The sequence below is a fragment of the Nerophis lumbriciformis genome, linkage group LG12, assembly GCF_033978685.3.
Source record: "Nerophis lumbriciformis linkage group LG12, RoL_Nlum_v2.1, whole genome shotgun sequence".
NCBI classification, from domain to species: Eukaryota; Metazoa; Chordata; class Actinopteri; order Syngnathiformes; family Syngnathidae; genus Nerophis; species Nerophis lumbriciformis.
The window spans coordinates 17,038,805-17,062,427 of NC_084559.2; the positions used below are offsets into that span (position 1 = coordinate 17,038,805).

General features: G+C 39.9%; 1 protein-coding gene across 1 annotated transcript in view; it reads right to left on the reverse strand.

Annotated features, from left to right (window-relative positions):
- LOC133623043 (beta-ureidopropionase-like) overlaps positions 1-18,451 on the reverse strand; it is a 20,345-nt gene extending 1,894 nt beyond the window's left edge. Inside the window, exons 1-9 of the mRNA XM_061985963.2 lie at positions 18,175-18,451; positions 15,029-15,200; positions 14,862-14,949; positions 13,004-13,098; positions 7,421-7,579; positions 7,177-7,346; positions 4,040-4,121; positions 3,838-3,880; positions 585-739 (exon numbers count right to left, since the gene is read on the reverse strand). Coding sequence (XP_061841947.1) covers positions 585-739; positions 3,838-3,880; positions 4,040-4,121; positions 7,177-7,346; positions 7,421-7,579; positions 13,004-13,098; positions 14,862-14,949; positions 15,029-15,200; positions 18,175-18,278 — 1,068 coding nt within the window. The 5' untranslated portion in view covers positions 18,279-18,451. The remainder of the gene's footprint in view (positions 1-584; positions 740-3,837; positions 3,881-4,039; positions 4,122-7,176; positions 7,347-7,420; positions 7,580-13,003; positions 13,099-14,861; positions 14,950-15,028; positions 15,201-18,174) is intronic.
- Positions 18,452-23,623: the final 5,172 nt, after the last annotated feature.

Consider the following 23,623-nt stretch of genomic DNA (forward strand, 5'->3'; position numbering starts at 1 on the left):
TACTGAAATGCTCTCACATAAACAACTGAAATGTTTTTCTCTCACACTGAAACACTCTTATACACACTACTGAAACACTCTTATACACACTACTGAAATAGTTGTTTATGTGAGAACATTTCAGTAGTGTATGTAAGAGCATTTCAGTAGTGTGTATAAGAGTGTTTCAGTAGTGTGTATAAGAGTGTTTCAGTAGTGTGTGTGTGTGTGTGTGTGAAAAACATTTCAGTTGCTTATGTGAGAGAAAAACATTTCAGTTGTTTATGTGAGAGCATTTCAGTAGTGTATGTAAGAGGTAATTCTGAATAATGTCATTAACGGCCCATCATACTCTGCAGCCCACACCATCAATTATAATTCACAACACATCACACCATTCCCGTCACTACATAGTTACTGCCTTCTCTTCAAAGTACTACACCCAATGGAACATATATGTGACATTGTAAGTAGTATTTTAGGGGGTAAAACATGACAAAAGTGTTCCATTTGGTCTGTGGTAAAACTCTCACAATATCCCTTTAAGCACAAATGTGTTAAAAGTAGGAATCAATAAGTTGAGTAATCTCCTTGAGTTTGTTTACCTTAAAGCTCCATTTGTCGCTGATTTGACGGTTCAGGTTGAGATCCATTTCTACTACCAGTAACCCATCGCGGGTCCGAGAGAGTCCTGGTGTGCGGCTGCCATCAGGAGCTGCCACATAGCTGGATCCATAGAAGTGTCCAAAGTCATGGTGAGCTGTAAACATTCCAACATGGGTTATGATTGTTGTTAGTGCAACCGTACAGAATCTGCTATAGTGATGCTAAGATGTCCACACAGCAAATATTGACTGATATGTGATTGCATTTTTAAAATCTATCTAAATCAGTGATTCTTTAAAAAAAAAAAAAAGTGTTTATTGAGTTTTTGACATATATATTTGCCAGAAATACAATCCATTACATATTAAATGCCCCACTTCCCTTCCCTTCCCTTCAAAATAAGCGAAAAACTAAATCAGGGATTCTTAAACTGTGGTATGCGTACTAGGCTCCATCTAGTGGTACGCCAAAGAATCCCCTAATTGAATATTCAAACACAGTGGTACTGTTCAAACTGTGTGTACAGTTGCAGTGCCAAAATACATGAAATATTCTTGTTAAATTAAGACTCTGCCTTGTTTTATTAATACTTGGGGGGCCTACTAGGCTACTGTATTTTAATGTTGGTCATTATGGTGGTACTTAAGGGACAGGTTTTTTTGAGGTGGTACGTGGTGAAAAATGTTTGAGAACCACTAATCCTAATACCTCCCTTATACTTTAATATTTGTGTACTTCATATGGCCGTTTCAAAGTTTGGACTAGGGTTTTCCCGATACCAAAATGTATTTCGATACTTTTCTAAATAAAGGTCACCACAAAAAATGGCATCATTGCCTTTATTTTGAAAAAAAAACTTAGGGTACATTAAACATATGTTTCTTATTGCAAGTTTGTCCTTAAATAAAATAGTGAACATACTAGACAACTTGTCTTTTAGTAGAAAGTAAACAAACAAAGGCTCCTAATTAGTCTGCTGACATATGCAGTAACATATTGTGTCATTTATCATTCTTTTATTTTGTCAACATTATAAAGGACAAACTGTAAAAAATTATGATTCATTTACTTGTTAATTTACTGTTAATATCTGCTTACTTTCTCTTTTAACATGTTCTATCTACACTTCGGTTAAAATGTAATAATCCCTTATTCTTCTGTTGTTTAGATACTTTACATTAGTTTTGGATGATACCAAAAATTCCGGTATCGATCTGATACCAAGTAGTTACAGGATCATACATTGGTCATATTCAAAGTCCTCATTTTGTGACGATAAAAAATATTGATGTAATCATAGTAGTATCGACTAGATCCGCTTTTGTACTTGGTATCATTACAGTGGATGTCAGGTGTAGATCCACCCTTGGCATTTGTTTACATTCAGGCGCGCTAGCTTTTGTTAGCGGTGATGCCGGTGAGCTGTTGTATCCTTCTACGGTGTGTAGTGAAGCATGTTTAGCTATTCCTCGTACTGCAGGGATGATACTTGTAAGAAACTTACTTTGTCACCATGGAGACGAGGATTAGAGATTTAGAAGTAGCTAAAACACTGCCGACTGCAAATGGACGTTCGCTGCTAGCTAGCTAGCCATGTCTTAAAGCACCTCTTCCTGAGGGCGTTTCAGTGTTATAACTTCACCTACATTGTTAGTTTTTAGGCCAAAATGCGTCCATTCTCCCTTTTCTGTCTACACACTGTTTCTGCTTGTAAGTACTCTGTGTGTGTGCGCTGCCGAACTTGCTCCTCTGCTACCAAAACCAGCAATGCCCTTTAAAAATAATAATAATAATAATTGGAAACCGGTACTTTTCAAACAGAGTATAGTACCGTTTTTCATTCATTAGTACCGCGATACTATACTAGTACCAATATACTGTACAACCCTAGTTTGGACACCCTGATTCACAATTTGATCTTACCTGCATATACTGCAGCAAAATTTCAAAAACGCTAGTCAAATATCCTCTTTAGGACAAGAGTGCTCTGCTGTTTTTTAGGAAAATGCTACAGAGATGTTAGTAAGTTTTGAACTGCACTGACATTCATATTTGCCCAACAGCCTTAATAATATTAACCTCTTAAGGCCCACGCTGTTTGTTTACATGCTTTTTTTTATTTCTCTTTGCTATTTGGGCTTATTGGACCCTAATTAGAAAAAAAGTAAGAATCATCTTTTGATATGATGTACTTAGTCCATAAGTACACAAATGTGTACTTCATGCTTATTCACATGCTAATTCTTATTTTTACACCCCCCCCCCCCCCCCCCCAAATTCCATTGTATGTTATTCTCTTCTGACACCACCAGATGGCAGTATAAGTGTCCACATAAGCGGCCATAAGACCCCAATTCAGTAGTGTACAAAATTTTGGAAATAAGAGCTAAAAGGTTCTGTCCACGCATGTAGCCATTAAGCCTTTAGAGCAGGCCCGGGCAATTATTTAGACTCGGGGGGGCCACATTTAGAGAAAAAAATGTGTCTTGGGGCCGGTATATCTATTTTTAGGAACACTAACACAAAACCTCACAGTAATGTCTGATTGAATGCTAAAAACGTTATGACAGACCGCCTTAAAAAAACGTCATGTAATTTTTCATTTTTCTATGAAGGATAAAACACTGAATATTGACAAAATATGAATGCCACACCCTTTTTCGATCGACATATTTTACAATCAACTGAAACGCAACAAAAATGCAACAAACGGTGAAATATGAACACGAAGGGTACAAAATAAACCCACCTACAATCTAATATATCACAAAGCTTTAGAACTTTGTTGTGAAAATCTCATTCCGCGTCTGTGGAAACACTTCCCTCCCACACTGCTTGGTGCCTCGTCTGAGTTGCTGTGACGTAGATTACCATAGTAACTAATTTGATTACCATAGTAACTAATTAGATGACCATAGTAACTAATTCGATTACCATAGTAACTAATTAGATTACCATAGTAACTGGTATATCATCCATAAGCGCAGATTCTAACCATTGAAATACTTTGTATAGTTCAAGGCTTATGGTAACTTGAAAACATCACTGCACATCATTAATGGCAGCTACACTTTCCATCTTAAAGTTCTAAAAAAAATATTTGGGAATGTCCGGCAGGCCAGATTGAAAAGCTTAACGGGCCGCATGTGGCCCCCGGGCCTTAATTTGCCCAGGTCTGTTCTAGAGGTTTTAATATATCTAACTCTATAGAAGTAACTGATTTCAATATTTCAAATGCTCTTAATATCCTACCTTTTTTTCCATCTCCAGACGTAAATTCACTTTTGAAGTGTTCCTGCATGAAACAAAGTGAGTTATTGATTTGAATTGAACAAATGTCCCAATCACCAAACCACAGTAAGAATATTGATGATGATAGTGACTTATTTTCTCTCATCATTAACTTGTTGAGATAGGTTAAAGCCTCAATCATTTTTGAGTCGTTGTGACTTACCGTGCCAACTCGATTGATTGCACAGGTGAAGCAATGGTTAGCGATGGCTGCATTCCTGGCCTCAATAGGCCACATGGGCTCACTGCAGAAAGGACGTAGCGTTACTAGCACACTGAAGACACAAGAGAACTAAGAAGAACGAACCGCTGGCATAGATCAAGTGCAACTTGGCAAGCCATTGCTGATGTTTTTAGATAACAACTAGTTCAGGTTGGAGCTGTCTTGTACACATTTTAGGACAACTAAATGGGTACCAAAACAGTCCCGTGTAAAATGTCAGAAACACTAAAGTATTTATTTCATAGACATCAGAGCAGGCGGGACAAGAGATCAGAACAGAGGGGAGCAGCCTGGCAGAGAGCATATACTAGAAAATGCAGACTAGTTGAAACCTCCATTGTACGACGTTTGAGATTTACGAACCACAGACCGAATAAATACAGTTGTGCTCAGAAGTTTACATACCCTGGGAGAATTTATGATTTCTTGGCCATTCTTCAGAGAATATGAATGATAACACAAAAAAACCTTTCTTCCACTCATGCGTAATGGTTGTGTGAAGCTATTTATTGGCAAACAATTGTGTTTACTCTTTTTAAATCAAAATGACAAAAGAAAGTACCCAAATGACCCTGATCAAAAGTTTACATACCCCAGTGACTTTGATCTGATAACATGCACAAAAGTTGACACAGACAGGTTTGAATGGCTAATCAAGGTTCCAATCCTCACCTGTGACATGTTTGTTTGTAATTAATGTGTGTGTATAAAAGGTCAGTGAGTTTCTGGGCTTCTGACAGACCATTACATCTTTTATCCAGTGCTGCACAGATGTTTCTGGATTCTGAGTCATGGGGAAGGCAAAATAATTGTCAAAGGATCTGCGAGAAAAGGTAATTGAACTGCATAAAACAGGAAAGGGGTATAAAAAATATATACAAGGAATTGAGAATGCCAATCAGCAGTGTTCAAACACTGATTAAGAAGTGGAAATGAGGGATTCGGGTAGACCGGCAAAGATTTCAGCCACAACTGCCAGATGCAAAGAAAAATCCACAAATAACTTCAGCTGAAATACAGGACTCTCTGAAAAATTGTGGTGTGGCTGTTTCAAGATGCACAATAAGGAGGCACTTGAAGAAAAATGGGCTGCATGGTCGAGTCGCCAGAAGAAAGCCATTTCTGCGCAAATGTCACAAAGTATCCTGCTTACATTACGCCAAACAGCACAGAGACAAGCCTCAAAACTTCTGGAACAAAGTAATTTGGAGCGATGAGACCAAAATTGAGACTTTTTGGCCACTCAACCATGCAGCCCATTTTTCTTCAAGTGCCTCCTTATTGTGCATCTTGAAACAGCCACACCACAATTTTTCATACACACATTAATTACAAACAAACAGGTCACAGGTGAGGATTGAAATCTTGATTAGCCATTTAAACCTGTTTGTGTCAACTTTTGTGCATGTTATCAGATCAAAGTCACTGGGGTATGTAAACTTTTGATCAGGGTCATTTGGGTACTTTCTTTTGTCATTTTGATTTAAAAAGAGTAAACGCAGTTGTTAAATAGCTTCACACAACCATTAAAGGGGAACATTATCACCAGACCTATGTAAGCGTCAATATATACCTTGATGTTGCAGAAAAAAGACCATATATTTTTTTAACCGATTTCCGAACTCTAAATGGGTGAATTTTGCCGAATTAAACGCATTTCTAATATTCGCTCTCGGAGCGATAACGTCACGTTGTGACGTCACATCAGGAAGCAATCAGGCATTTTCTCAAACACCGGGTCAAAACAGCTCTGTTATTTTCCGTTTTTTCGACTGTTTTCCGTACCTTGGAGACATCATGCCTCGTCGGTGTGTTGTCGGAGGGTGTAACAACACGGGACGGATTCAAGTTGCACCAGTGGCCCAAAGATGCGAAAGTGGCAAGAAATTGGACGTTTGTTCCGCACACTTTACCGACGAAAGCTATGCTACGACAGAGATGGCAAGAATGTGTGGATATCCTGCGACACTCAAAGCAGATGCATTTCCAACGATAAAGTCAAAGAAATCTGCCGCCAGACCCCCATTGAATCTGCCGGAGTGTGTGAGCAATTCAGGGACAAAGGACCTCGGTAGCACGGCAAGCAATGGCGGCAGTTTGTTCCCGCAGACGAGCGAGCTATCGACCCTAGCTTCCCTGGCCTACTGACATCAACTCCAAAACTGGACAGATCAGCTTTCAGGAAAAGAGCGCGGATGAGGGTATGTCTACAGAATATATTAATTGATGAAAACTGGGCTGTCTGCACTCTCAAAGTGCATGTTGTTGCCAAATGTATTTCATATGCTGTAAACCTAGTTCATAGTTGTTAGTTTCCTTTAATGCCAAACAAACACATACCAATCGTTGGTTAGAAGGCGATCGCCGAATTCGTCCTCGCTTTCTCCCGTGTCGCTGGCTGTCGTGTCATTTTCGTCGGTTTCGCTTGCATACGGTTCAAACCGATATGGCTCAATAGCTTCAGTTTCTTCTTCAATTTCGTTTTCGCTACCTGCCTCCACACTACAACCATCCGTTTCAATACATTCGTAATCTGTTGAATCGCTTAAGAGTCTGAATCCGAGCTAATGTCGCTATAACTTGCAGTTCTTTCCGCCATGTTTGTTTGTGTTGGCTTCACTATGTGACGTCACAGGAAAATGGACGGGTGTAAATAACGATGGTTAAAATCAGGCACTTTGAAGCTTTTTTTAGGGATATTGCGTGATGGGTAAAATTTTGAAAAAAACTTCGAAAAATATAATAAGCCACTGGGAACTGATTTTTAATGGTTTGAACAATTCTGAAATTGTGATAATGTTCCCCTTTAAGCATGAGTGGAAGAAAGGTTTTTGTGTTATCATTCATCCCAGGGTATGTAAACTTATGAGCACAACTGTGTATGTTTTATCAGCGCATTGATATTTTGGCATTATTCAACGCCAGTGTTTATGATTGTAAAAACATTAATAAGTCAGAAAAGAGGAAAATCCTTATAGGTTTCTATCAAAGAAATAATGTCTGAGTCGCATTTGAATGTTTTTTTCTTGTTAGTAGTTTGTCGTATCTTTGTGTTCCTTGATGGCAGTAAAGATTACCTCAGGGCTCCAACAGTAGCCGACGGGTTGAAGATGACCTCGGCTCCATTCATACTGTACATGAACCAGTTAAGCGGATGATGGCGCCCGTAGCAGATATTGACAGCTATCTTCCCAAAATGTGTGTGGAACACAGTGTGGCCCGTGTCGCCTTCCATGTAATATGTGGACTGAGAGCAAAGAAAAGGAGAACATTCTTTTTGTCTGCGAGGGATCACATCATGTAAAAGACTTGAGTGCTGACCTCATTGAAGTCTCCAATTCTGGGAATGTGGTTCTTCCTGGTCTTTCCCAGTACATTTCCAGAGTTTGATATCACCACCGCAGTGTTCCACAAGGTGTCATGTATCTCATCCCGCTCCAGAATTGGAGACACAATGACCATGTTGTATTTTTTGGCAAGCTGAACGAGATAATCACAATGTTGGTGGGTTGTTGTTTTACGACAAAAGTAATGCATTATCAAACATTTCTATACCCTTCAGTCCAGGTCCATTTGTGTTACTCATCAATTTGTACCAGTTAAAGTACACCCGTTACAACCCAACCTTACGCAGCACAAAGTTCTTCACGTAGCAGGATCCTCTTAAATAGCTGATACAAAACAATAAGCATAATGTTGAAGGAAATTACTAAATCATGTTGGAAAATAAAGAATATACGTTAGTAGAATAGAGATGATGGCAATAATCAGAGGTGCTAAGAACAAAAAATGTATCATTATTATTAATGACTCTAAATGCCTTAACTATAAATATGCTATTAGTATGCCCTATTTAAAATACTACTACTACTGCTAATTATAATAAAAAATAATAATAGGTATTGAGAGTGCGGAAATATGACCATATCACACCAACTCTCAAATCCCTTCACTGGCTTCCTGTTCCACTCAGGATTGAATTCAAAGTCTCCCTACTAACCCACCAGTGCCTCCATGGAAATGCCCCCCTCTACCTCAAATAACTACTCACCCCCAAATCCTCCACACGACACCTCCGCTCCTCCAACCTCCAAGGACAAAGCTACGAACAATGCTGCTCCGCCGCCCCCAGTCTGTGGAACGCTCTCCCTGACCACCTGAGGGCACCACAGACTGTGGATGCTTTTAAAAAAGGCTTAAAACCCCCTTTTTTTTTTTTTTACTTTTTTTTTTTTAGATATATGCATACTAGTTCTAGCTATTTGGCTGTTGTAGTTTTTATTTTTATTTGTTTTTTATTATATTTTTATTTTTTATTATTATTATTATTATTTTTAATACACTGTAGCACTTTGAGGTTGTTTACTCAATGTAAAGTGCTTTTTACAAATAAAATCTATTATTATAAATCTATGTCATTTTAAATCTTGCAGGTACCCTTAAGGTATCGTCAAAATCCTACAAATTTGTACTTTATATTAGTGTTTCATAACCATAGTTGTAATACACCTAAGTTGTAATACAATGTTCTACTACTTGTGGCAGTAACAACAGTATCAAACAAAGAGAAGAAGTCTGGAGCTAAAGTCGTAGAGAAGGTTCTTAAGCGCCAAAATTATGACTAAAGTGGTGAAGCTGTATTTTCATTTGCACTTAAATTGAATTGACAGTTTATTTAACAAATATATTACCAATTTAGTTAGAATTTATTTTGATCCTAGCACTGTGTAAATGTAAAATGTAAATCCAAATTTTTTTATCAGTTTTTATAAGTCACTTCTTTTGCAGTATATTTAATTAGGGACCGCAATGTCCCTTTGGGACAGAGGACCTTATTGTATTTGTAAGGTTTATTTATTATTATTATTTGTATTTATATTTGTATTCAGCCTGACCTATAAGACTTGATGATAATCTTTCTCATATCATTTGACAAGGTGTATCCTGTTAAACTGTAAGTAGGGTTAGATATAATTATTGAATATTGAATGTTAATTAATATTGGAGTAGTAGTGGAAAAGTTTGCTCCCGAGGTCAAAACAGTTAGGAGTCCCTGCTTTATATCACCTTGTACCCGTTTTCAAAGTGTCAGGAGTACTTCCTCAGGTTAGCACTTTAAGGAGGCGCAAGATGAAATGGTTTTGGCAGGAGATGACAAAAACCTCCAGTGAAAAACTGTAGTTACCCTTTAATCCCACCAGATGTGTGACAAAAACCGGTAAATCGCTCCAGGTCAGGTCACCTACCTAGGTTCCATTCTAGAGGCTAATCTTTCCTGTGATAAAATGGCAACCAAGGTAATCAAAAAGGTCAACCAACCAACGAGATTTCTCTATAGAATCTCCTCTCTGGTCAACAAAAGCACCATGAAGATTCTGGTGGGAACTCTCGTTCAACCCTTTTTCGATTACGCATGCACCTCCTGGTACCCTAGCATTTCCAAAACCCTCAAATCTAAACTCCAAACATCCCAGAACAAGCTAGTCAGATTACTTCTAGACCTCCACCCCAGATCACACCTCACTCCTACCCACTTCTCCAAAGTGGGCTGGCTCAGGGTGGAGGACAGAGTAAAACAACTTGCACTGAGCCTGGTCTATAAAATCCGCTACACCTCCCCGATACCAAAGTACATGTCGAACTACTTCCTTAACGTAAATGACCGCCATAACCACAACACCAGGGGGAGCTCCACTAACCGCGTTAAACCCAGATTCCGATCCAACAAAGATCTTAACTCATTCTCCTTCTATGCCACATCAATGTGGAATGCACTCCCAACAGGTGTAAAAGAAAGGGCATCTCTATCCTCCTTCAAAACCGCACTAAAAGAACACCTCCAGGCAACTTCAACCCTAAACTAACACCCTCCCTTCCTCATCATACCTCCTCGGATTGTACATAATCAAATGTAAACAATCAAATGTAGTCACTTTTTCTTATAATTTCTGATCTCTCTCTCTGTGTCCAATACTTGCTGTACATATGTACCAAGTCAGACCTACACTGTTCCAATGTCATTTTCTCTGATGATGCAATTGTTGATGACTGAAGTGTTGATTCCAACCAAACTTAACCCCCCCCCCACCCCGAATTGTAAATAATGTAAATAATTCAATTTATATACTGTGATGATTATCTTGTGTGATGACTGTATTATGCTGATAGTATATATCTGTATCATGAATCAATTTAAGTGGACCCCGACTTAAACAAGTTGAAAAACTTATTCGGGTGTTACCATTTAGTGGTCAATTGTACGGAATATGTATTGTACTGTGCAATCTACTAATAAAAGTTTCAATCAATCAAAACAAAAAAGGGCTGAACCTTTGAAAATCTACAATTTTAGTTAATAGAGTACTCCCTTTTTAGCTGTAATTCCACTCATCTCGTAATACTTTCTGCATTGTTTTGGTGCATCTGTGGACATTGTTCTCTAATTCTTCAGAAGCACATTTGTGAGGTCAGAGGTCACTGATGCTGGTCTTGAGAGAGGACCCGCTGGCTCAGTCTGTCTGTTCTAAAGTTAAAGTTAAAGTTAAAGTACCAATGATTGTCAGACACACACTAGGTGTGGCGAGATTATTCTCTGCATTTGACCCATCACCCTTGATCACCCCCTGGGAGGTGAGGGGAGCAGTGGGCAGCAGCGGTGGCCGCGCCCGGGAATCATTTTGGTGATTTAACCCCCAATTCCAACCCTTGATGCTGAGTGCCAAGCAGGGAGGTAATGGGTCCCATTTTTTTATAGTCTTTGGTATGACTCGGCCGGGGTTTGAACTCACAACCTACCGATCTCAGGGTGGACACTCTAACCACTAGGCCACTGAGTAGGTTGGTCTAGCTGTGATGAATGGGTTTGATGTCTTTGTGCAGAAAGGAAACCATTTGCGATTTAGAGGGAATCGAGTCTAAACCCCGATTCAACAATAATCCATATAGGCCAGACCTGGGCAAATTAAGGCCCGGGGGCCACATGCGGCCCGTTAAGCTTTTCAATCTGGCCCGCCGGACATTCCCAAATAATTTTTTTAGATCTTTAAGATGGAAAGTGTAGCTGCCATTATGATGTGCAGTGATGTTTTCTAATGACCGCAAGTCTTGAACTATACAAAGTATTTCAATGAATCTGTACTTTTGCATGATACACTAGTTACTATCATACTTGCCAACCCTCCCGGATTTTCCGGGAGATTCCCGGAATTCAGCGCCTCTCCCGAAAACCTCCCGGGACAAATTTTCTCCCGAAAATCTCCCGAAATTCAGGCGGACTCAGGTCCCACAATATAAACAGCGTACCTGCCCAATCACGTTATACCTGTAGAATGATGGAGGGCGAGTTCTTGGTTTCTTATGTGGGTTTATTGTTAGGCAGTTTCATTAACGTCCTCCCAGCGCGGTAACAACACAGAACAACAGCAGTCACGTTTTCGTCTACCGTAAAGCAGTTCGTCTGCCGTAAACAGCAATGTTGTGACACTCTTAAACAGGACAATACTGCCATCTAGTGCATTTGATGAAAGCACTTTTGTGCGTGCCACACAGCAATGCATCATCAGAGAGGGTGTTCAGCATGGTTAGAAAAATAGTGACAGAGAATAGAACAAGGATGGACAATTCAACCCTTAACTCAACAATGAGTAGATGAGTGTTATGTGTGTGTATATGTGTAAATAAATGAACACTGAAATTCAAGTATTTATTTTATTTATGTACATATATATATATATATATATATATATATATATATATATATATATATACAGTATATATATATATATATATACAGTATATATATATATAATAAAATAAATATATATTTATAGCTAGAATTCACTGAAAGTCAAGTATTTCTTGTATATATATACATATATATATATGTATATATGTGTATGTGTATATATATATATGAAATACTTGACTTAGTATTTCTTATATATATTATTTAATTTATATATATATATATATATATGAAATACTTGACTTGGTGAATTCTAGCTGTAAATATACTCCTCCCCTCTTAACCACGTCAACCCCGCCCCCCCTCCCCCCTCCCACCTCCCGTCATCTAATTAGTTACTATGGTCACCTAAGTAGTTACTATGGTAATCTATTTGAAATGCGGGTGTCAGGGACAGACGCGGATGGAGATTTTTACAACAAAGTTCTAAAGCTTAGTGATGTATCAGATGTATCAGATTGTAGGTGGGGGTTTTTTAGGGGTTTTTTGCGTTCATATTTTGCTGTTTGTTGCATTTTTGTTGCGTTTCACTTAATTGTAAAATATGTCAATCGAGAGGGGGTGCGACGTTCTTTGCCATGATTGTGTCACACAGTAGCTCATTGTGTCTTGGACACATTTTTTTTAAATTCCGCCTCTAAAGTCATGGCGCACCTACTAACGAGATGGGGGTGTTTTGGTCGACCAGGAAAAAAAACGACAAAATCGAAAGAGGGTAAAAAGTAGGTGAGACGTTTAGCCTGTCCCGTTTTTGTACTTTAAAAAAAAAAAATCTCAGAAAAAGGCTGGGATTTTTTCTAAGGACAGTTTCATATGTTTTCAGTATGTTTCATTGTTCATAGTTAATATTGTTTTTTCTTTTTTTAGTTAATATTGTAAATCCCACATTCTTTATTTTCATGTACATTGTGGGTGTCTCATTCAGTAAAAAAATGTAAAATTCCATTCCGTTTTTTAAGGCAGCCTATCATAACATTTTTAGCATTTAGACATTATTGTGAGGTTTTGTATTAGTGTTCCTGAAAATAGATATACCGGCCCCCAGACACATTTTTTTCTCTAAATTTGGCCCCCGAGTCAAAATAATTGCCCGGGCCTGATATAGGCGATATTCATATATATCCAAATATAGACTATGTGATGAGATGTTTGTGTGTCACCTCCTGGCAGAAGCGTGTAGTATTTCCTTTCTCGGCAGACTCTGCAAACTCTGTCCACGGTTCTTTCTCCCGGGTGCAGAAAGCAAACGGCATGGCTGTGGACAGCAGAAGTCAGCAAGTCAGTCGCACGTACAAAACCCAAAACCAGTGAAGTTGGCACGTTGTGTAAATGGTAAATAAAAACAAAATACAATGATTTGCAAATCCTTTTCAACTTATATTCAATTGAATAGACTGCAAAGACAAGATACTTAATGTTCCAACTGGAAAACGTTGTTATTTTTTGCAAATATTAGCTCATTTGGAATTTGATGCCTGCAACATGTTTTAAAAAAGCTGGCACAAGTGGCGAAAAAGACAGAGAGTTGAGGAATGCTCATCAAACACTTATTTGGAACATCCCACAGGTGAACAGGCTCATTGGGAACAGGTGGGTGCCATGATTGGGTATAAAAGCAGCTTCCATGAAATGCTCAGTCATTCACAAACAAGGATGGGGCGAGGGTCACCACTTTGTCAACAAATGCGTGAGCAAATTGTCCGAACAGTTTAAGAGCAACATTTCTCAACAAATTTAGGGATTTCACCATCTACGGTCCGTAATATCACCAAAAAGTTCAGAGAATCTGGAGAAATCACTGCACATAAGCAGCGAGGCTGAAAACCAACATTGAATGCCTGTGACCTTCGATCCCTCAGGCGGTACTGCATCAAAAAGCGACATCAGTGTGTAAAGGATATCACCACATGGGCTCAGGAACTCTTCAGAAAACCACTGTCAGTAACTACAGTTGGTCGCTACATCTGTAAGTGCAAATTAAAACTCTCCTATGCAGAGGCAAAGCCATTTATCAACAACACCCAGAAACGTTGCCGGCTTCGCTGGGCCCGAGCTCATCTAGGATGGACTGATGCAAAGTGGAAATGCGGTCTGTGGTATGATGAGTACACATTTCAAATTGTTTTTGGAAACTGTGGACGTCGTGTCCTCCGGACCAAAGAGGAAAAGAACCATGCGGATTGTTCTAGGCGCAAAGCTGAAAAGCCAGCATCTGTCAATCAATCAATGTTTATTTATATAGTCCTAAATCACAAGTGTCTCAAAGGGCTGCACAAGCCACAACGACATCCTCGGTACAAAGCCCACATAAGGGCAAGGAAAAACTCACCCCAGTGGGACGTCGATGGTATGGGGGTGTATTAGTGCCCAAAACATGGGTAACTTACACATCTGTGAAGGCACCATTAATGCTGAAAGGTACATACAGGTTTTGGAGCAACATATGTTGCCATCCAAGCAACGTTATCATGGACGCCCCTGCTTATTTCAGCGAGACAGTGCCAAGCCACGTGTTACAACAGCGTGGCTTCATAGTAAAAGAGTGCGGGTACTAGACTGGCCTGCCTGTAGTCCAGACCTGTCTCCCATTGAAAATGTGTGGCGCATTATGAAGCCTAAAATACCACAACAGAGACCGAAGACTGTTAAGCTGTACATCAAGCAAGAATGGGAAAGAATTTCACCTGAAAAAGTAAAAAAATGTGTCTCCTCAGTTCCCAAATGTTTACTGAGTGTTGTTAAAAGGAAAGGCCATGTAACGCAGTGGTAAAAATTCCTGTGACAACTTTTTTGCTGCCATTAAATTTAAGTTAATGATTATTTGCTAAAAAAAAAAAAAAAAGTGTTTCTTAGTGTGAACATGAAATATCTTGTTTTTGCAGTCTATTCAATTGAATATAAGTTGAAAATGATTCGGAAATTATTGTATTCTGTTTTTATTTACAAATGACACAACGTGCCAACTTCACTAGTTTTGGGTTTTGTACATGTTTAGTTCCAAGTCATGTTGTCACTTACTCCAGGTCTCCTGGAAGCAGACCATGTTGACTCCACACATGGCTGCAACTCGGACTATTTCCCCAACCCTGCTGTGCACAGCATTGACCTGTAAGGAGACGACCAGCGTGTTTCCAGCAGGAGTTCATGTATATTTCACTCAAGTTCCCGAGACTCTTTTCTCTGACCTGGTCCATAATCGGTGCATCTGTGGGCAGAACCGTGCTGTGCTGAATGAGTCCCACTCGGATCTTTCTTGGCAACCTCAGTTGTTCATGTTCGGCTTCAAAGCTGTAGCCCTTCAGCTCAAAGTTACCCTCGCATGCAGCTTCAACTGCACTTGGTGGCAGCTCCAACTTCCTGTGTGCAGAAGAGACACATTCAAATGTATCGTAATAGTTCACTCGGGCTGCAGTTATTGATTATTTTCATAATCGAATTTATCGATTAGTTTGTAAAACACACTTTAAAGCCTCAATGTGTAAAGTTAAAATACCAATGATTGTCTCACACACACACTAGGTGTGGTGAAATGTGTCCTCTGCATTTTTCCCATCCCTTTGTTCACCCCCTGGGAGGTGAGGGGAGCAGTGGGCAGCAGCAGTGGCCACGCCCGGGAATCATTTTTGGTGATTTAACCCCCAATTCCAAACCTTGATGCTGAGTGACAAGCAGGGAGGTAATGGGTCCCATTTTTATAGTCTTTGATATGACTCGGCTGGGGTTTGAACTCACAACCTACCGATACTTACATGCTGTGACCTGCATAATAAATATAAACAATATTGTTATTATACAAACCCCGTTTCCATATGATTTGGGAAATTGTGTTAGATGTAAATATAAACAGAATATAATGATTTGCAAATCCTTTTCAACCCATATTCAATTGAATGCACTACAAAGACAACATATTTGATGTTCAAACTCATAAACTTTTTTTTTTTTTTGCAAATAATAATTAACTTAGGATTTCATGACTGCAACACGTGCCAAAGTAGTTGGGAAAGGGCATGTTCACCACTGTGTTACATGGCCTTTTCTTTTAACAACACTCAATAAACGATTGGGAACTGAGGAAACTAATTGTTGAAGCTTTGAAAGTGGAATTCTTTCCCATTCTTGTGTTGTGTAGAGCTTCAGTCGTTCAACAGTCCGGGGTCTCCGCTGTCGTATTTTACGCTTCATAATGCGCCACATATTTTCGATGGGAGACAGGTCTGGAGTGCAGGCGGGCCAGGAAAGTACCCGCACTCTTTTTTTTACGAAGCCACGCTGTTGTAACACGTGCTGAATGGGGCTTGGCATTGTCTTGCTGAAATAAGCAGGGGTGTCCATGAAAAAGACGGCGCTTAGATGGCAGCATATGTTGTTCCAAAACCTGTATGTCATACTTGTCAACCTTGAGACCTCCGATTTCGGGAGGTGGGGGGTGGGGGCGTGGTTGGGGGGTGGGGCGGGGCGTGGTTGGGGGCGTGGTTAAGAGGGGATGAGTATATTGACAGCTAGAATTCACCAAGTCAAGTATTTCATACATATATATATATATATATATATATATATATATATATATATATATATATATGTATATATATATATATATATATATATATATATATATATATATATATACATCCTGAAAATATGCAAACAAAACTGTGTTCAGATAATTGATACTTCAAACTTGCATAAATATAACATGAATATAACATAACTTGGCTTCTGAGAGCTTCAAAATGTAATGAATAAAATGCTAAAGTTGTTGATAAACAAGCCATTTTTTAAATAATTAAATATGGTCATTTTAAATGAATTATTATGATAATTTAAAATGTATTATTTCAAATATGTTTATTTTAATGTACCGGTATAATTCTATGGCTGGACGTAAGAAGGAGTCAGAAAAAATACAAAATAAAATACAATTAATTTTTATGTTTTTAGCAAAATATAGTAAAAATGTATTTAGTTTTTTAGTTTTTTTTAATTAATAAATTTATTTATTTTTAGGTAAGATAAACATAATAATACAATGTATCTCTAGTCTGGATGATTTAGTTCTTGTCACCCTGTTGTCCTCCCGTCCTGAAAAAAGGCTGTCCTCACTCAGGTCCGCATGGAGCTGGAGGGGGCGTGGCTTCCAACTCCGGGAGGTTTTCGGGAGAGGCGCTGAATTTCGGGAGTCTCCCGGAAAATTCGGGAGGGTTGGCAAGTATGCTGTATGTACCTTTCAGCATTAATGGCGCCTTCACAGATGTAATACACCCCCATACCATCACAGATGCTGGCTTTTGAACTTTGCGTCGATAACAGTCTGGATGGTTCGCTTCCCCTTTGGTCCGGATGACACGATGTCGAATATTTCCAAAAACAATTTGAAATGTGGACTCGTCAGACCACAGAACACTTTTCCACTTTGCATGAGTCCATCTTAGATGATCTCGGGCCCAGAGAAGCCGGCGGCGTTTCTGGGTGTTGTTGATAAATGGCTTTCGCTTTGCATAGTAGAGCTTTAACTTGCACTTACAGATGTAGCGACCAACTGTATTTAGTGACAGTGGTTTTCTGAAGTGTTCCTGAGCCCATGTGGTGATATCCTTTAGTGATTGATGTCGGTTTTTGATACAGTGCCGTCTGAGGGATCGAAGGTCACGGTTTCCGGCCATGCCGCTTACGTGGAGTGATTTCTCCAGATTCTCTGAACCTTTTGATGATATTATGGACCGTAGATGTTGAAATCCCTAAATTTCTTGCAATTGCACTTTGAGAAACGTTGTTCTTAAACTGTTTGACTATTTGCTCACGCAGTTGTGGACAAAGGGGTGTACCTCGCCCCATCCTTTCTTGTGAAAGACTGAGCATTTTTTTGGGAAGCTGTTTTTATACCCAATCATGGCACCCACCTGTTCCCAATTAGCCTGCTCACCTGTGGGATGTTCCAAATAAGTGTTTGATGAGCATTCCTCAACTTTATCAGTATTTTTTGCCACCTTTCCCAACTTTTTTGTCACGTGTTGCTGGCATCAAATTCTAAAGTTAATGATTATTTGCAAAAAGAAAAAAATATTTATGAGTTTGAACATCAAATATGTTGTCTTTGTAGCATATTCAACTGAATATGGGTTGAATATGATTTGCAAATTCCGTTTATATTTACATCTGACACAATTTCCCAACTCATATGGAAACGGGGTTTGTATATCATTTAGCTGTTATAGTATTAATATACTGTAAACATGCTGCATGTTTGCCTTGTACAGTATCTGGCTGGACTAGAAAAACAAGGTACATGCCACTCAGTTGCACAATGACTAAAGTGCACTCTTCAACTTACCTCGTCTCTTTGCCAAACAGAATGCGTTTGACCTCTTTCAGTTCCGCTTCTGGTATGTGAGCGTCCAAAGTTTTCTCCAGGGATTCGAACTCGCAGGCAGACATCTTTGCAGACGCTTTAGGTGGCGTGCGACAATCAACGCTTCCTGTCACTGATTGTCTTACCTGTTTCCTCGTCGCGCTGACGCACTTCCTCCTCTCTCAAACTTGTCAAAGTTGGTCATTAACTACCTACGGCCGTAAGAGGTCAGGTTGTGTGTTTGGAACACACTAGAACATTTGCACCCACTAGGTTTTTTCAACCTTTTTTGAGCCACGGCACATTTTTTTCATTGAAAACCAACAGCAGAAAACATAAAAAAAAATGATATTGACAACAAAAAGTTGTTCTCGCAAGTGTTGGATAAGAATTCAAACCATAACCAACCATGCATGACTATAGCTCTTGTCTCAAAGTACTGTCACTTATTTGGAGTTTTTTGGTGTCTTCCTGTGTGTAGTGTTTTAGTTCTCCTATTTTGGTGGCTTCTCCTGTTTTGTAGCAGTTTCATGTCTTCCTTGAGCGCTATTCTCCGCACCTGATTTGTTTTAGCAATCAAGGCTATTTAAGTTGATCGTCATGTCATGTTCGGATGTACTTTGTGGACGCTGTCTGCTCCACACGCTGTAAGTCTTTGCGGTCGTCCAGCATTCTGTTTTTGTTTACTTTGCAACCAGTGCAGTTTTAGTTTGGTTCTGCATAGCCTTCCCTAAGCTTCAATGGGGCGGTACAGCTCGGTTAGTAGGGTGGCCGTGCCAGCAACTCGAGGGTTCCAGGTTTGATCCCCGCTTCCGCCATCCTAGTCAAAAGGCGTACCGGATTATAGGGTGCATTAAAGGGGTCATATTATTATGATTTTTTTTCTAAATGTAAAATACTTCCTTGTGGTCTACATCAGGGCCGGCCCGTGGCATAGGCCGTATAGGCAAATGCTAAGGGCGCAGTCCATCAGGGGGCGCCACGCCAGTGCCACAAATGTTGGAGAAAAAAAAAAAAAAAGTTGGTACTATTATTTCTAAATACAAAAAATAATCCCACGTTAATTAAAATACAAAGTAAAGCCTATATAATAGAAATATTATTTGTTACAATATTACGTCCCCCCCCCCCCGCACGGTGCGCCCCCTCCCTTCCCGTATCATGACTCTTTTTGGACGTCACCACATCAAAAAATCAACACAAGATGTCAAAACGGCCAAAACTGTCAGGTGCCCAGGGAAGAAAAAAGAGAAAAGAAGAGGAGGAGAAACGAGAAAAAGAAAGACAGAGGTAGCAGGTAGGTAACGTTAGCCTACATGAAATTATTTGTCTGTTACAGAATGTGATAGTAACCTGGCTTTTTAGCATTAAGCTAATGTTACATGATTCGGCAATTGCTAATCAATAAGTAGCTAGTTCTGTTTTAACGTCAGGTTAATATTGTGGAGGGGGCTAAATTGTTATGGAAAATAATAATGTAACGTTAGGTAATTACAGTACTCCCACCTTACATTCCTCAGGGACATTTGTATTAGATCTTTTAAGCAGGTGTTTTTTGTTTACATTATTGCCTTCTGGTTAGCTAATGTTTGCCCTGCAGGTAATAGTCACTTTTCCACCCCTTTATATATTAGGTATAGTTGTAAGCCTAGTTGTTAAAGTGCACATCATTAATGTTAATTAAGCAATATGTATGTAAAAAATATTGTATTTCATATATTCATTTTTTATTTTTTGCATTCATTTATTTATTCATATTTTTTTTATCTTGTTAACTATTCTGATTGTTAATTTGCTTTCTTTAAGTAAAAAAAAGGTCAAAGACAAAGCTATTCGGTTTCTTGTGAGTATATACACTTCACTGCCGATGTGGGGGGGCGCCACCTAAAATCTTGCCTAGGGCGCCAGATTGGTTAGGGCCGGGCCTGGTCTACATAACATGTAATGGTGGTTATTTGGTCAAAATGTTGCATGGATGATGTTTTACAGATCATCTTACAGTCGCTTTCTGACAGTCGCTTCAGGATGCGCCGTTTTGTGGGCGGGTCTTATTTATGTGGCGAGTCTTCTCCCCGTCAGACTTTACTTCAGTCAATAACGGAGCAGCATCTCCTCATCCGTGGCTCACTAGTGCAACAACTTTGTGGACGCTGTCTGCTCCACACGCTGTAAGTCTTTGCGGTCGTCCAGCATTCTGTTTTTGTTTACTTTGCAACCAGTGCAGTTTTAGTTTGGTTCTGCATAGCCTTCCGTAAGCTTCAATGGGGCGGTACAGCTCGGTTAGTAGGGTGGCCGTGCCAGCAACTTGAGGGTTCCAGGTTTGATCCCCGCTTCCGCCATCCTAGTCAAAAGGCGTACCGAATTATAGGGCGCATTAAAGGGGTCATAATATTATGATTTTTTTTCTAAATGTAAAATACTTCCTTGTGGTCTACATAACATGTAATGGTGGTTATTTGGTCAAAATGTTGCATGGATGATGTTTTACAGATCATCTGACAGTCGCTTCAGGGTGCACTGTTTTGTGGGCGGGTCTTATTTACGTGGCGAGTCTTCTCCCCGTCAGACTTTACTTCAATCAATAACGGAGCAGCATCTCCTCATCCGTGGCTCACTAGTGCAACAACTTTGTGGACGCTGTCTGCTCCACACGCTGTAAGTCTTTGCGGTCGTCCAGCATTCTGTTTTTGTTTACTTTGCAACCAGTGCAGTTTTAGTTTGGTTCTGCATAGCCTTCCCTAAGCTTCAATGGGGCGTTACGGCTCGGTTAGTAGGGTGGCCGTGCCAGCAACTCGAGGGTTCCAGGTTCGATCCCCGCTTCCGCCATCCTAGTCAAAAGGCGTACCGGGCGCATTAAAGGGGTCATATTATTATGATTTTTTTTCTAAATGTAAAATACTTCCTTGTGGTCTACATAACATGTAATGGTGGTTATTTGGTCAAAATGTTGCATGGATGATGTTTTACAGATCATCTTCAAGTTGCTTTCTGACAGTCGCTTCAGGATGCGCCGTTTTGTGGGCGGGTCTTATTTACGTGGCGAGTCTTCTCCCCGTCAGACTTTACTTCAATCAATAACGGAGCAGCATCTCCTCATCCGTGGCTCACTAGTGCAACAACTTTGTGGACGCTGTCTGCTCCACACGCTGTAAGTCTTTGCGGTCGTCCAGCATTCTGTTTTTGTTTACTTTGCAACCAGTGCAGTTTTAGTTTGGTTCTGCATAGCCTTCCCTAAGCTTCAATGGGGCGGTACAGCTCGGTTAGTAGGGTGGCCGTGCCAGCAACTCGAGGGTTCCAGGTTTGATCCCCGCTTCCGCCATCCTAGTCAAAAGGCGTACCGGATTATAGGGCGCATTAAAGGGGTCATATTATTATGATTTTTTTTCTAAATGTAAAATACTTCCTTGTGGTCTACATAACATGTAATGGTGGTTATTTGGTCAAAATGTTGCATGGATGATGTTTTACAGATCATCTTCAAGTCGCTTTCTGACAGTCGCTTCAGGATGCGCCGTTTTGTGGGCGGGTCTTATTTACGTGACGAGTCTTCTCCCCGTCAGACTTTACTTCAATCAATAACGGAGCATTATCTCCTCATCCGTGGCTCACTAGTGCAACAACTTTGTGGACGCTGTCTGCTCCACACGCTGTAAGTCTTTGCTGTCGTCCAGCATTCTGTTTTTGTTTACTTTACAACCAGTGCAGTTTTAGTTTGGTTCTGCATAGCCTTCCCTAAGCTTCAATGGGGCGGTACAGCTCGGTTAGTAGGGTGGCCGTGCCAGCAACTCCAGGGTTCCAGGTTCGATCCCCGCTTCCGCCATCCTAGTCAAAAGGCATACCGAATTATAGGGCGCATTAAAGGGGTCATATTATTATGATTTTTTTTCTAAATGTAAAATACTTCCTTGTGGTCTACATAACATGTAATGGTGGTTATTTGGTCAAAATGTTGCATGGATGATGTTTTACAGATCATCTTACAGTCGCTTCCGTTTTGTGGGCGGGTCTTATTTACGTGGCGAGTCTTCTCCCCGTCAGACTTTACTTCAATCAATAACGGAGCAGCATCTCCTCATCCGTGGCTCACTAGTGCAACAACTTTGTGGACGCTGTCTGCTCCACACGCTGTAAGTCTTTGCTGTCGTCCAGCATTCTGTTTTTGTTTACTTTACAACCAGTGCAGTTTTAGTTTGGTTCTGCATAGCCTTCCCTAAGCTTCAATGGGGCGGTACAGCTCGGTTAGTAGGGTGGCCGTGCCAGCAACTCCAGGGTTCCAGGTTCGATCCCCGCTTCCGCCATCCTAGTCAAAAGGCATACCGAATTATAGGGCGCATTAAAGGGGTCATATTATTATGATTTTTTTTCTAAATGTAAAATACTTCCTTGTGGTCTACATAACATGTAATGGTGGTTATTTGGTCAAAATGTTGCATGGATGATGTTTTACAGATCATCTTACAGTCGCTTCCGTTTTGTGGGCGGGTCTTATTTACGTGGCGAGTCTTCTCCCCGTCAGACTTTACTTCAATCAATAACGGAGCAGCATCTCCTCATCCGTGGCTCACTAGTGCAACAACCACGCCGGAAATGTGTCCCGTGAAAAATCGTCCAACCGGAACTCTCTAATAACTAAAGTTCCTTGGGTGAATAATATAAACTCACTACACCGGTATGTTTTAGCGCTGTCATGATACAAGTAAGAACTTTACACTACTTTATATTAGAAATGGCAACAGCGGAGGATGAATGTCCCATAACAAGAAGATAAAGAAAAAGAAGCTTATGACTAGGGCGTCGTCACGGACTACAATGGCGGATGCGCACACATTTTCGGGACTTATGCAGATCCCAAATACAGATCAGCAGGTACCAGAAGGTAAGAAAAGTTCCTTATGCGTAATATTGCGAAACAAAACGCCAGATAATATGTCTGCTAATGGGTGCCATTTTGCGGTCCTTATACACACCCCATAATAATACTCGTTAGTTTAATGCGCCGACAATCCATCAAGCGGTGAGGCTTCATAGCTTACCAAAGTCGTACTAAAAACATTTTGACAAGATTTTTGAGCTCCGTGTGTAATGATCTCTATTCTCAATGGAACATTTAAAGTTTTGCTGTTGTTTACTGGCATCATCTAGCAGTCTACACGTATCTCAGCACAATTATTATATTCAACAATTTAGCACTTTTCCATCTGACTTATGAACTTTAACTACTATGGTCACTTTGTTGCTGATCTGCTCTGATCTTAGGTCATCAACCTAGCTAGATGGAACCTAGCTTTTGGCTACAATTTGGCACCTTTAGATTCTACATGTTTATTAATGAGCATTGTCCCATGTAACAAAGATGTAACCAATATAGCAAATGGTGACTTTGTATCAGGAGATTTATAATACATCTATGATCAAGCTTATTGGTGTGTCA